The sequence below is a fragment of the Venturia canescens genome, chromosome 5 (assembly GCF_019457755.1).
Source record: "Venturia canescens isolate UGA chromosome 5, ASM1945775v1, whole genome shotgun sequence".
Lineage (NCBI taxonomy): Eukaryota > Metazoa > Arthropoda > Insecta > Hymenoptera > Ichneumonidae > Venturia > Venturia canescens.
Genome location: NC_057425.1, coordinates 6,002,744 through 6,016,605, shown reverse-complemented (window position 1 = coordinate 6,016,605; position 13,862 = coordinate 6,002,744). Strand labels below are relative to the sequence as shown.

The 13,862-nt window shown below is 36.6% G+C and overlaps 3 protein-coding genes across 3 annotated transcripts; 2 read left to right on the top strand and 1 right to left on the bottom strand.

Annotated features, from left to right (window-relative positions):
* The first annotated feature begins 146 nt into the window (after positions 1-146).
* Positions 147-8,172, top strand: LOC122411142 (mediator of RNA polymerase II transcription subunit 15-like). The gene is made up of 11 exons (XM_043419709.1): positions 147-477; positions 1,610-1,697; positions 1,789-1,840; positions 2,041-2,235; positions 4,128-4,393; positions 4,508-4,675; positions 4,774-4,892; positions 6,039-6,280; positions 6,359-6,617; positions 6,710-6,812; positions 6,888-8,172. Exons 1-11 carry the CDS (start codon positions 416-418, stop codon positions 7,215-7,217), a joined length of 1,884 nt encoding a protein of 627 aa, XP_043275644.1. The 5' UTR covers positions 147-415; the 3' UTR covers positions 7,218-8,172.
* Positions 8,173-8,522: 350 nt separating this feature from the next.
* rasp (protein-cysteine N-palmitoyltransferase Rasp) lies at positions 8,523-11,179 on the top strand. Its single transcript, XM_043419710.1, has 7 exons — positions 8,523-8,744; positions 8,824-9,008; positions 9,269-9,691; positions 9,769-9,909; positions 9,997-10,214; positions 10,286-10,626; positions 10,952-11,179. Exons 1-7 carry the CDS (start codon positions 8,636-8,638, stop codon positions 11,080-11,082), a joined length of 1,548 nt encoding a protein of 515 aa, XP_043275645.1. The 5' UTR covers positions 8,523-8,635; the 3' UTR covers positions 11,083-11,179.
* On the bottom strand, positions 10,945-13,065 carry mTTF (mitochondrial transcription termination factor). The gene is made up of 5 exons (XM_043419711.1): positions 12,876-13,065; positions 12,143-12,770; positions 11,833-11,929; positions 11,555-11,708; positions 10,945-11,479 (listed from the first exon to the last, which is right to left on the bottom strand). The coding sequence occupies exons 2-5, from the start codon at positions 12,746-12,748 to the stop codon at positions 11,125-11,127; spliced, it is 1,212 nt and encodes a 403-aa protein (XP_043275646.1). The 5' UTR covers positions 12,749-12,770; positions 12,876-13,065; the 3' UTR covers positions 10,945-11,124.
* Positions 13,066-13,862: the final 797 nt, after the last annotated feature.

Sequence of the window (13,862 nt, the reverse complement as noted above, 5' to 3'; positions counted from 1 at the left end):
TGTCAACAAAGTTGAGAACGGCTGTCGTCAAATCATTTTTTATCGAAGAAAACGATTGTGGTGTCATCTATGCTCAACATTTGGACTAAGCCCTGACGTTAGGCTAGGTGGCTAGGTTCTTAAGTCCTAGGTTTATCTGGACAATCTCTTCGTGCTGCGATGCTCAAAAAAAATATATTAGCTTTTCTAATGCATTCTGCCGCTACTGTGACTGTATTTCGCTTCATTTCCCCTCAGTGCAATAATCCAAAAATCGTGACAGTCTGTGAAATGTTATATTTATATTGAATGCTTGTAATTATATATTATATTTCCGTCTAGTGGAGTCTTGTAAAATTCGTCCATAGTTAATTAATTTATTCAATTCCTTATCACCCAAAACCCCTTTATTAAAGACTGACATAAAACCGAAAAAATGGCTTCTGAAGAAAATTCGTGGCGAACCGCAAACTTTCGTCAAAGTGTTGTGGCAAAAATGTATGTATATGAAATATAAAAAAAAAACTTTTCAACAATAGTGATATTGTTTCACAACTGTTGAACTTTGTTTTTAATATTGTTCTACTGACTCTTAATTCTATTTAGTGCTTATGTTAATTTTGACATTCGTTATTCTTGTATACTACGTATAAGAAGTCTCATTAGATTCACGATTTCATATATAACGTTGTATAATTGGATGTAGAGAAAGTATTTTTCATGTAAAAATAATGGGTAATTGTAAGAATTTAAGGCGTAACATCTACAATTCCATTTGATATCATTTTCGTAGGGTCATAGGTAAAAAATATCCCAGAAAAAGTTTCTGCTCAAATTTACATATTTTATTTTATAAAAATTAATTTTATTACAAATTATTTATTTATATTCTGTTATAAAAATCTGTTCTGTCTCATGACAATTGAAAATAATACACAAATTTTTTAAGAGTTACAGTATTCACTTGTAATACATTGAGAAGTTTACTCCGATCAGTCATAGACTTAGAAATTTTTTGTATGACTGAAAAAAATGTTTCACATGACATGTAAAGATTAATAAATGAAAATACCAAGCTTTGTTATTTGTTGCCATGTGTCAAAGAACTTTCAAATGATAATAAACTATTTTCAAACTTACTACAGTAAATACAAAGTATTGGACTAATCCTTATTGAAAAAACTTCCAAAGGGTACAAATTTATAATAAAAATATTGTAAATCCGAAATAATGAATATTCAAAGTAATTTCAACAAGATGATGCTTCAGAAAAATGCTTAGAATCGATGATCCATATTTCAAAATTTCCAAAACTGATTAATATTGAAATACTGGAACAATTTGGAGCCCGTGTTGTTTCAGTGTTATTAAATCAAGATACACGAACCGTAGGGATTGAAAAATATTGCTTTTTTCAAAATATTTCATTCATTCTACTGAAAACTAACCTGAAATAGATAATTGTCATCTGGTAAGTATACTATTTCAATAAAACTTGCATTTTAATAATTGGATTTGGGTCTCATTGCTGAGTAGTACATTGATATTGAACAAAATTATTGAACATGAAAAAATGAAACACTTAACATCAATGTTACAATTTGAAAAAAACTAAATTTTGTTTTTACAGCGATGAAGCAATTCAAAAGTCTGGAATGCCAACAACGAAAAACAGTATCGAGATGGAAAGTCATGTTTTCCTAAAAGCAAAAACAAAAGTTAATATTAATACAACTTTATCGTTTTTTTATTTATTTATTTACTCCTTCTCATTCTGCAGCACAATAATTCAATTTCTTTTATCAACAGGAAGAGTATCTTGGCTTTGTTGCTCGCTTGATTCTTCATGTCAGAGAATTGAGTAAGTCAAATTTCCCATAAGCTAAAATCTTAAACAAATTCCACAACGTTCCTTCTCAAGAATCCACCAAATCTGTGGAATAGATTCCATTCAAACGTACAAAAATACAAAATTTATAATCCCTTCCAAAATCCCATTAACCAAAACTTTAAAATCTCACTCGACCCATTTTTTATAAATCTATTTTTTCATTCAATTAGATGCAAAAAAGAACCCACCAGGAATAGCTGCGGGGACTGGCCAAGGAGGGAATCAAGGAATGCCGGATCCCATAGGAGCCCTTCAGACTTTAGCTCGTCAAGGGACAGGAAATAATCAAATGATGGGAATGTCAGGACCAGGGCCCAATCCACAGGGCATGGTGCCACAACCTCCCTCCAACACAGCAACCAATCGTAAGAATTTTCGTTTCTTCATTCAATTTGTGGTAGCCTGTTCTTCAGAGCATGTTTAGCACTACAAGATATTTAGTGTCAAGCTTGTGGCTAGAGGTCAAGTGCTTCACTCACTGCGGTTCCGTACGTTTGTTTATTTACTTTTTGCTCTATCTTTTGTTTTGTTTTTCTCTTTTCGCTTACTCCCAATCATCTCGATTTCTTATTATTTTGAGCACGATCGGACTCGTGCTAGTCGTTCATTGTCGAGTGAGTAGCCGGTGAATATGGACGCGAATAAGCATCATTCAAAGCGAAGAAATACGAATTTTTACTACGCTCAAAGTTCGCCGCTGGATGGGTCGTTGATGTGGGATTCGGACAGTGAGATGGCTAAGTATGCGATCGCAAATTCACCATCTCAACAAGAATGGTGCCAGTACGTAGCGCTGAGAACCGCCGAGGAGTTGAAGTACGAGAAATGGAAGAAAACGAAATTGGGGAATGAAAGTTTCGCGAAAAAATTGGTGAATTCGAGCGGCTGGAACGTAAAAATAAAGGAGACAAAAGTTACGTATTTTTATAAACCGAGAATTAACGGCAACGGCGTCAAAGAACTCTCCTATAAGATTCGATTCGAGTACGTTGCTCTCTCGCGGAAATGGCATTTTCGGTATGGATCATCTTTCATTCCCGAGTTTCTTGCTATACCGAGCTTCGCAGAAAAAGGTACTTGGAATCCTACTTCAGAGGAGACCATCAAGTTTCTCCAAAAAACTCGCAAAATCATCGACATTTGGGTCCTCAAACGCTATTACTGTAACGCTTTTGAAGAAAAAATGCAGAAAAATTATGAAAAGATAAAAATAAATTTCGATCGAAAATTCGAACAAGTCACAATCACGTTCGGAGTCAAAAATGGATGTTGGGTTCCGGGACACCCGAAGACGAGTGAACACGATTCTCTGTGCATTAAAATTCAACTGAACAATGAATTTTACGCGGACGAGGGAAACGTTCATTACAGTTACAATCACAAGGCTGAACTATCGCTAACCGAGCAACGACTTCTTAGACAAAGTTTGAAAGAACGTTTACTCGTTTTCACATCTTTACCGTTCTTCGAGGCCTTTGAGAAATTCATGAACGAATCGGAATGTGCACAATTTCATCAATCGAATTCCGATAGAACTTCTCAAGAATTATCATCCGAAGAAGAACTCAGAAGACCCAAGATTCGAAAAAGGAAACTATCTTCTGAATCAACTTTGCGGTCAAGTTTATCAGCTGGAAGCCTTGAAACAATTTCAACTTCAAGTCGAAAACGATCTCGTCACTCTAATGTATCGGTTGACAGTCTAGGAAGTCGAAGTCCGACTCCAGATAGAAGAGCAATTTAAAGGGGGAAGAAAAAAAATCAGTAAAATTTTTATTTCAACGCTAACATATTTTTCGTTCATTAATATTATTTCTACGAATCAGGTTTTGTTTCAGTGTACCAAGTTCAAAAGTAGTCTCTCGGAGACTCCATTTTTCAGGAATCTTCCGATTATACGGTGACAACCAAAACTGCTTTTGTTTAACAAATATCCTCGAACAACGTTCTTAATCGAGCCTTGCTGGTACTGAGCATTTTCCCAATTAGGGAAAAATGAAGACTTTTTCGTAATAACAAAACGATCGCGAGGTTCACCAAAATTCCACTCCAAACTGCAATCCTGTCAATCGAACATATCCAATGTAGTCGATCCGATAATGCAATGTTCCGCACTGGATTCAGAGTCAGCGATTGAAAGCCTTCAGGAAAATAGTGTTTTCATGCTTACAAGTGATAAAAAGTCAACACCGATAAGCAAGTGGAGTTGCGAATAATTTCGTAATAACAAAATATTTTTATTTTCGTATTTATTCAGTACTGCAAAGCCTGAATCAACGTCCCAATTCAAATATGAATATGCAAGGAATGCAAAACAAAATATCTGGGATTGGTATGATGCCTGGACAAGCTGCTGGGCCGATGGGTCACATGGGTCCGATGCAAGGTGCTCCGATGATGCAACAGATGAATCAAATGAATCAGGGAAATATGCCGCAACAGATGAACCAGATGGGTCCTGGTCCGATGGGTCCAATGGGTCCGGGACCAATTCCACCAGGACAGATGCAGCAGAATATGCAGGTACAAATAAAACTCTGAAACATTGAGCATTTCCTGTTGAAATTCAAGTTATTGTGAACTCACGTTCGATTTATCAAAATTTGGTAAAATAAAATTTCTTCGCTCATTGCTCAGAATCAGATCCAGAGTCAGATACCAGGGCAAATACCGGGTCAAATACCTAATCAAATTGGTGGTCCGATGGGTGTACAAACTGGAATGCAACAACAATTGAATCAAATGGGTCAAGGTCAAATGGGGCCTGGTCAAATGCCACAGCAAATGAATCACATGCAACGAAAGGTGTGACGAAAACAATTTTTGATGCATTTGACAAATTTTAAACATTTTTCAAGGTTGTTCTTGCAAAAATGCTTTTACCGATTTGTTTGCAATCACAGCCCAATGAGATGATAAACGCCGGTTTTCCGGGCCCAAGAAACGTCACGCCCAATCAATTTCTCAGACAAAGTCCTTCCCCGTCTGCTCCGAGCCCAGCAAGTTTAGGTGCACCGTCCAGGTAAATATTTCAATAATAATCTTAAACCTTTGAATAATCATTGCATTCATCTTTTTATGTGATAGAAATATCCATAGATAAACGCTGGCTCTAAATGGATGCAGGACGAACGTCATTAAAAAATTGTACAAAGGTCTTTAGATATTCCAACGATACTCTATAATATTCAAGTGATTCATTGAAACTTCATTTATAAGGTTTTACAATGACATTTGAAATGGAAATACTTGGAACATTTTTATGTGGAAAAAATAAGCTTGAAATCCGTCGCGTAATTGAAGTATAAAAGAATAAATTTCTTATTTATCTTCTTCATTTTTGTAAACAAGCAAAATGTTTTCCTCTCGTTTTCTCTGAAAATTCACGAACAAAGTCCGAAAAAAAATTTCTCGGTGTTAACAACTCGAACGAGGTCAGCTCACGTTGGTTCGTCGGTAGAAAAACCATTAACTCCAGTTAAGAGAAAACGTTTGGACACAAAACAACCGTTAATTTTTCTAAACGGACATCTGAGAAAATGAGATAAAACTAGGCAAGGATCTATAAAGATGCCGGCTGTTTTACGACGGCATTATCGAACAATAGCGTGTGCCAAGAGTGTGTGAATACATGCGAGTGAGTGACTGCATGCATACCGCAACATCAGATCATGTACAATCTCAGTTGGAAATAAGAATTCGAAGACGTGGCATCGAGAAATAGAAACAGATTGTAAAACAAGTGTCAGAACATTACTGAATAACTAACTTGCGTCCTTACTTTTGTAATTGTTGCTATGTTGGGAAAAGTCAGGTGAGAATCTTCAGTTTTATACAAATCGAAAAAATCGATCTGACACATAATTTGTAAATATTCCCAACCTGGATTAATATTCTAAGGAAAAAGAGACGTAAATAGATACAAATCGTTTCACAATTCAACGATTCGAGTAGTCTCCAACATGAATAATTCGTAGCTATATGAAATATCCGACTACTTCAGTAAAAATTCAATCATTCAAGATTTTTCGAAGCACTAATCTCGTAGAGCTTGAGCTGCACGAGAAATTCTTATTTCTATAATATTGAAGATTTATTTTTATTGTAATTATAGATTTCGTGGAGCAAAGATTGTATGGCATAATAAATAATAAATAATTAATTTCAGTAATCAAATGGTTCCGTCTCCGGCTCTCGTGCCATCGCCGAGTCCTCAGCACTCGATGATGGCCGGTCCCCAACGTTCGGTGGGAATGGCACCATCGCCGAGTAGTTCTTTGAACACGCCTGGAGGAGTCGGAGCTACGCCGAGTCCGCAGGAGGATCAAGCTTACAGGGAGAAAATTCGTCAATTGAATCGATACATCGAACCACTCAGACGAATGATTACGAAAATGGGCAGCGAAGCGAGTACGCAATTTCACACTAAAAACAACGTTTTCTTCAATTTCTCTGGTAACGAATGAAATGATTTTTCGTTTTGTGCAGATGTCGACAAAATGAGCAAGATGAAAAAACTTTTGGAAATCCTTTCGAACCCATTGAAAAGAGTTCCCCTCGAAACAATCATAAAATGCGAGGTTGTGCTCGAAAAGCTCGACTTGAAAGGACGCGAGGGCAGGGAACACTATTTCTTCAGTCCTCTACTCGACGCGGTTGGAGCGCATCTCCAGAGCACGGTGGTTAATCATACGCTGCAACGCACGTTTGGGCCCTCTCTCGAAGCCCTGTTTGGCCCAGAAATCAAGTAATAAAACGAGATAAAACAATATTCGTGCACCTGAGTTATTGCAATTCACGATATTCATTTGTCTAACAACGTTTTTCCCTTTTTTCTAGAAATCTTCCACCTCCCCTTAAGAAGCAAAAAGTAGAAGAACCTGTGAGCGATATACCGGATGTTCTTCAGGGTGAAATAGCACGATTGGACCAACGTTTTAAGGTAGAGTGTCCACCCTTATGCAGCCAAAACATTCAGCATCAAAATCTTCACCGTTTCCCATTCTCTTTTACCCAGGTGAGCCTCGATCCGGCGCAGCAAAATGGTTCAAAATGCATACAGTTGATATGTTGGCTCGACGACCGGCATTTGCCGTGCGTGCCTCCAGTTTCGGTGACTGTGCCTTCGGATTATCCTTTGACACCACCCCGATGCGTCATGGCGCCCCATGAATACGCAACGACTTTTCTATCCGCCGTACAAAAAGCTCTCAATGCGAGAATCACCAAATTACCGAAACGTTTTTCAGTCTCGCAGCTTTTAGACACATGGGAAATGAGCGTTCGCCAGGCCAGTGCACCCACTCAAACACCCGTTTCAGCCAGCACCGTACTTATGGGATTATGAATGATCGATAGAGAACAAAACTCAATGAACTCAACGAATCACATCGCAGATCGTGTACAAAAGAACTCAAATTTTGTGGTGTTTGAATTTTTTGTTTTTAGTGAAATCCGAAATATCGAATCAACAAGAAAACTATTTTTGCATCATTGTACAGTTGAAAGTTTTGTTTTCTATTCGTGAATAAGAATTATGGGTGATTTGAATTATCGTATTGAAGAAAAAAAAAACACAATCAAGTAATCGGGAATTTTTTTGATTGTAAAGTACAATTTTCTATTTAGCGTTTACATGGATTGTCATTTGGTAAAAACGCTTTTTCATTCGAATACGAGTAAATAGTCCTCAAAACTTTTCTTTTTTTTTGTTTAATCTTTGAATATGGCATGGAGATTCTTCGTTGGGTTTCAAAGACCCAAAAAATTGTAAAACTTTTGATTTTCTTCTCGGTTAAAAGTCCTTTTCCACTAAATGATTTTGGGAGAAAAATTATATTGTAGAAAAATGCTGCCTGTACTTTGGAGCCCCGATCTTTGCACTCGGAATTTGTTGAAAATGAATTGTGAGTAAATGCAGATTTGCTAAAATCATAAAATTTGCCAATCGACAGACCCGAAGAGTTAAACAGGTGGCGAGAATGTAAGAGTTTCTAGGGTTCTATAAAAAATTACCAATCGCTCGTTCTCGAGTGTAAAAATCATGTTTATCGATAACAAATCGAGATTGAAAAACTGAAATGATGAATTTGGCTTTCGATAAAAAAGACATTCCGCGAAAATTCTAATTGTTTTCTTCCATCCAAGTTTTTCTTGCTTCAGTTCTCCCTTCCGAATGCCCAAACGCAAGACGTTTAAAAAACATTTCGTATTTTTCATTCGATGTAATTTACAATTAAGAATTTTTTTCAACATATAATTTGTACATAAATGTAATAAATATATTGAGAAAAATTTCAATATTTACACGTATATTTTTTTCGAAAAAATGTATATATACGATACGGTGGTATGAATCCAGTACTAAAAAAACGGTTTGGGCAAGAATTCGCGAGATTTGTGATTGGACGTTACGAACCTGTGAAAAGTGGTGGGGCAGAAATACCGAAATGGCAATTCTGAGGTTGAGCGAGACCGTTGTGTGGTGTGTGACCGCTCCGATCAAGGGCTCCGATAAATATTTTGCCCAATAACCTCGATTGCGATAAATTTAAACTCAGTACGCTGCATACGAAAGTAGAGAGTTGAAAAATTATTTTCACGGATGCAAAAAACAAATTTATTTTTTCTTGTCGCTTACTCGACGAGAAGCACGTGAGAACAGTCTCGTGGAACCACAAGTGAACTCTCAAACTGTTTTGTTTTGATGTTGACAACGGCAGCCGGCCGGCACGCCGCTGTTGGCGCGCTTTTCAAAAACGAACGATGAAACTCGCAATCATTTCGCTAGGAAAATACGAAACTATCTTCTACTTCGGAGCCTGGATAATCGGCGTTTTTTACTCTATTTATAAAGTTCATCTGATCAGTTATTGTGAGATTTTTGAATACGTGAAAAAGCAGCGTATACTACGAGACATTAAATTTTCATGAGACTTGTATTCTGATTATAGATTTTGCTGATTACAATGCAGCTTACGACGACTTCAGCCCAGGATGGTCATGGATCGGAGGTAAACGTGATACCTCAGATATCGAATGGGCTCTGTGGATTCCATTCATGTTCGATATTTTTCCTTGGACTGTCGTGCAGCTTGTTGTTAGCCAAATTCTTAAATCTTATCATAACAGTACAATCGTGAGTTTTTCAATCATTTCTTTTCAATCCTGTCAAATAACGTAATAATATTTGAAAAAAAAAAAAAAAAAAAAAAAAAAAACGAACCTTCGTTCAATCTAGTTTTGAACTAAGGCGATTTCTAATATTTTATCAAAAAATGACTAAAAATCGAATGGTAGTTTGCTTAGAATTGAAATAAGAAATATTATAAATCTGAGAAAATATTTAAGAGAATTCTATTGCCTTAACAACGTCAAAATGTCATTGATTCCTTACAGAAACTATCTTTATGGAATTTGGGCATATCTTTGGTATTCCTCTGGAGATACTTGGGAGTTCTAGGGATGCTGTGCATGTTGATACAACCGTGCATAGCTTGTCTACTTGTCTCGATAAAGAGTAAAAAAATATCTTGTATCGTCCACCTCTTGTCACTGGGTGGATTACAAATGGCAAAAACGATGCACGTTGTAATGCAAAATTGGTTGGGTCTGGGAGACGTGAAGTATCAGATGTTTATAATTGGCATATGTTGGATGCAGTTGAGATGTATAAGTTGCAGTATCGATAGAATTGATAGCTATAAACACGAAAATTTGAGCTCGTTTATGCAGGATCTTTTGCACAGTCTTGCTTACTGTTTGTACTTGCCAACGTTGTTTCTGGGACCACTGATCTTGTATGGAGAATTCATCGATGGTGTAAGAATAAAAGTTATTCGCTAAATGAATTTCAATGGACACGAAGAGCTATCAAAAATGAAATTTTCAATTCACAGATTCAAAAAGCACCAAGCAAATGGGACTCGAAGCGTTCGATGAAATTTTTGCTGAATTTACTTCGTTATTTATTTTGGCTTCGATTCACTGAATTTTCCATGCATTTTCTTCACTTCAATGTTTTGCAGTATCATCCCAAGGTAAATTTTTTCAAATATCCTCCAAATACCCGTTTCAAATCGAATATTTGATGTTCTGAAATTGTGTTTGAACCTCTGATCGTTTAGCTCGTAGAAGAGATGGACTGTTGGGCTTTTTATGGGTTCGGATACTGCATGGGTCAATATTTTCTCAACAAGTATGTAGTAGTTTATGGAATTTGGGGCGAATTCAGCAGAGCTGACGACATTAACGCACCTCCTCATCCAAAATGCATCGGACGAATTCATCTTTACTCCGATATGTGGAAACACTTTGATCGGGGACTGTACAATTTTCTCATAAGGTAAAAAACCATTGATTTCACTGCGATTCTTTCATTTCATGACAAAATAAGAGTTTTATTTGTCTTTACAGATATATCTATGTGCCGGTATCAAGAAAAAACATTCCAACAGCCCGAGTTTTCGCTTCGTTCCTAAGTTTCAGTTTTGTCTTCCTCTGGCACGGAATACAAATGTTTATTTTCATATGGTGCCTTTTAAACTTCATTGGACTAACCGTTGAAGGATTTGCTCGCTCAGTTGGAAATTCTTCAACGTATCTCAGGCTCGAAGCACAGTATCTCAGCCCTCGGAATAGTCGCAGATTCAGATGTGCATTGGCTGCACCTTTGTTGGTTTTCTCTGCAACCTCCAATTTTTATTTTTTTGCAGGAGAAGAAATTGGTCACATTTTCATGTATCGATTGTTCCATGGTAAGTAACAGCTCTTTTGGTTACTTCAAACGTGATAGTACAATAATTTTGTTCGATCAGATTTCTGCTCTATGAATTGCTTACGTGAATGGTAACCGTTGATTTTTCAAACGTTATTTCCAACGGAATTTTTGATTTTGTGATAATTTTTTAAGAAATTTTATAAAAGTTCAATTCGTTAATAACGTTTTTGGTTAAACTTTTTTCGTTTCTTGTTGATTTGCCGGGTGTCGTAATTCTGATCGATCAAACTTCTCTAGGACTGAGAATTCTTAAGTGGAACATACCCTGTGGGTAAAATATGGAAAACTCTTTCCCTTTTCAGATTCGTTCTTGAGTATTGGGATGCTGGTATTTCTCCTTTATTGCTGCTGTCAAGTATCGACAGAATTGAAAAATTGTGAGAAAGAAAAATCGTTTCGAGGAAGAAGAACCGACGTGCTGAATTGGAAATAATTCTGATACAAAACCATGTGAGGATGACCATTGAGCATTTCCTTATAACAAATATTTGTTTTCCATCAGAGATTTTATAAATTTTTTTCTAGTAAGACAGAAAGTCCAAAGATGTCTCTTTTCAACACCATTTTTTTTGCATACTTCCACATACTCGATCAGAGTATCACCTTTGCGAAGCAAAACTCGCGGTGATTTCTGGATATCTTCAATGCTGTAGCCTGCTGCACACAAAATCTTTGCGTTCCTCAGTAACTTATCGGGACTGATGCTTCTAATGTATGGCAGCTTGTCTTTCAGAGATTTAATTGCCTTTTCGTCACAGTGAAATAACTCACTGAGAATAGTATCGGCATTTTGACTGCTATAACGTCGTTTATCCAACTTTACTTTCAAACTGTAAATCAGAGAATCCAAAAATTAGAAAGAACTCTAAAAAAAGCAATAAAAGTAAAAGGGGTAATGAGTGTACTTCGCCCAGTCCGATTCGTTACGTCGGAGCATCCAGAGTTTGATTGGCTGTAAATTCATCGCTTTGACTTTCTTCATTCTTTCCTGTATTGTATCAAGGCGGTATTTATAAGCAATAGTATCATTCATTATATCATGCGACGAAATCCCAGCATCTAAAAGACAAACGATTTTTTTTATTTGTTAGATTCCACCTTAAGTTTTATATATTTATATATAAATAGCATATTCTATGTTTATTTTTAACTTTTCAACGATTATGAATAAATAGGTACGTACCCAGAAAAATTTCTGTAGTAGCCTTAATCCTGTCAATGGGCCATATCAGGATGTGATGATTGTAGCTTAACCAATGACAAATCACATTGATATCACGCTATAGAAAGAACACAAATTGGAGATTGATTCATGATTAACAATTTCTATTGAGATTACTCAATTTCCAAAAACACACAAGTCCGTATTGTATCAATTTTCTGTTGACTTTTTGACTGACCCTGTTAATAATTTAAGAATATTCGGCAACAATATGAGAAATTTCAACAGTTTGAACTAAGATAATTCCAAGAAGATAGAAAAAATGTCTTACATTGAATCTTTCAGCAAAGTATCTTATTCTGTTACGTTGAGGTAAGTAAGTAGCATCTACAGCATTGGCCTCACTAAACTGTGTGAGTAATAGCAGATTCAGGTGGAAAAGATGTACAGCGTCATTGATATCGACGTCGACTTTTTCCAAGATTTTTATCTTGTATGTCAAACTACCATTGATTTCCGTAAGAAGAAACGGATTTTGGGCTATTGTTTCAATGCGAAATCCAGCATTGCAGAGAATTTCAGTCAATTTGGCAATCGATTTTTCTGGCACATGTGCAAGAACTGGATATTCTTTGACGATTTTTGTTGCATCATCAATTGTCAAAGACAAAAGTTCTGCAAGCGTTTTGATGGCTGTGTTCTCGCCAAAATGAGTGCCCTTCAAGAAGTCTTTGTAACCCTCTGCTTCTCCATTATCGATATTGTCTTCCGTGATTTCGGATAATTTTGGGATAATTATAGTATTTCCTATTGTCCCCAGTGACTTTGCAGAAAAGTTGCGTTTAACCGTTTGAATTAGCATACATCGTCTATGCACGTTCAAAAAATTCGTCAAGTGCAATGTGCGTTTGAAACACCAAGTCAAGTGTCTTGCCATCGTACTCCTTTTGCTCTTTACACTGCAACATACCGAAGTCGAATCAGTTTTTAAAGTCGCCTTTTGAGGTTAGGTTTTTGATGTCATTGAAACATTCTTTTAAAGACTTTTTGCAGAAAAAAATTACATCTTTAGTAAACGGTGAAAAGTGATCTTCTAAAATTAGACCAAACAATACTATTTTGAACAGTGATACTGTTGTTTATCATTCACAAAGGGAGCGATGTCAGAATAGGTGCCATTTGATAGTTCGGATCCCCACATTGGGACTGTAGATCTTATCGAGTTTGTAAACCATTGTAAACTAAGGGGCTAAGGGACCATGCGTGAGCTATAGAGAGCAGCACTGCAGTCGATGAGCGCGCTCTCTCGTGTCTGAATGGGCAATTTTTCTGATGATATTTTCAATACGGTTTTTGTCCGATCAACATGCAATGATCGCATTCAAAATCAAAATGACGTAAAAGAAAAAAACTGTTTGAATCGAATGACGTTTTAAATGTCGTTAAAACAGAAAGTTTAGTGGATAAATTGACAGTGTTTAACCTTTTGATCCATTTGGTACGTTTCTCACTTTTCCATGGAGAATGGACTGTGCCCTCTGGGAAATAATAAAATTTTACTGATACTTCAACGTCTCAACGTCGAACTCTCCAATGCAACAATATTTTCTCGATCGAGACATGATAAAAAATAATAATTTTATTCTGTTAAATAATGCGAAAAGTAATAATTCCCATATGCGCCTGCTTTAAATTGCACCTAGGAAGTTTTGGAATCGGCCGCGTAGTGACACTGTAGTAGACGCTGCGCACGGTCCCTTATAGAAATTTGTGGATTAGACTACGCCCCCCCCCCCCCCCCCCTCCTCGTTTGGCCCTATTTCAATGATATTGTGTACTTTTATTGCGAAATTCATCGAATCGAAAGTCAATGGGAATTCGCAAATACGTACAACAATGCGTAATTATATTGCGTGAGGTCTTTCTTTTTCTATGTACACGCCTGAGTATTATCGGAAATAGACAAACTCGAAGGTGTAGATTGAATAAATGATGATAAAATTCGTAACGATATCTAACAAAGTTGATATGCCATCTGGTGTGAAACCTTG

Excerpts from the sequence above, each read along its gene's own strand:
- LOC122411142 (XM_043419709.1), top strand. The coding sequence starts at position 416 with ATGGCTTCTGAAGAAAATTCGTGGCGAACCGCAAACTTTCGTCAAAGT. Across the intron at positions 6,281-6,358 it reads GAAAATGGGCAGCGAAGCGA|ATGTCGACAAAATGAGCAAG; the intron begins GTACGCAATTTC and ends CGTTTTGTGCAG. Across the intron at positions 6,618-6,709 it reads CTGTTTGGCCCAGAAATCAA|AAATCTTCCACCTCCCCTTA; the intron begins GTAATAAAACGA and ends CCTTTTTTCTAG.
- mTTF (XM_043419711.1), bottom strand. The coding sequence starts at position 12,748 with ATGGCAAGACACTTGACTTGGTGTTTCAAACGCACATTGCACTTGACG. Across the intron at positions 11,930-12,142 it reads ACTTTGCTGAAAGATTCAAT|CGTGATATCAATGTGATTTG; the intron begins GTAAGACATTTT and ends TTCTTTCTATAG. Across the intron at positions 11,480-11,554 it reads AACGAATCGGACTGGGCGAA|TTTGAAAGTAAAGTTGGATA; the intron begins GTACACTCATTA and ends TCTGATTTACAG.
- rasp (XM_043419710.1), top strand. The coding sequence starts at position 8,636 with ATGAAACTCGCAATCATTTCGCTAGGAAAATACGAAACTATCTTCTAC. Across the intron at positions 9,692-9,768 it reads ATGGAGAATTCATCGATGGT|ATTCAAAAAGCACCAAGCAA; the intron begins GTAAGAATAAAA and ends TTCAATTCACAG. Across the intron at positions 9,910-9,996 it reads TTTTGCAGTATCATCCCAAG|CTCGTAGAAGAGATGGACTG; the intron begins GTAAATTTTTTC and ends CTGATCGTTTAG.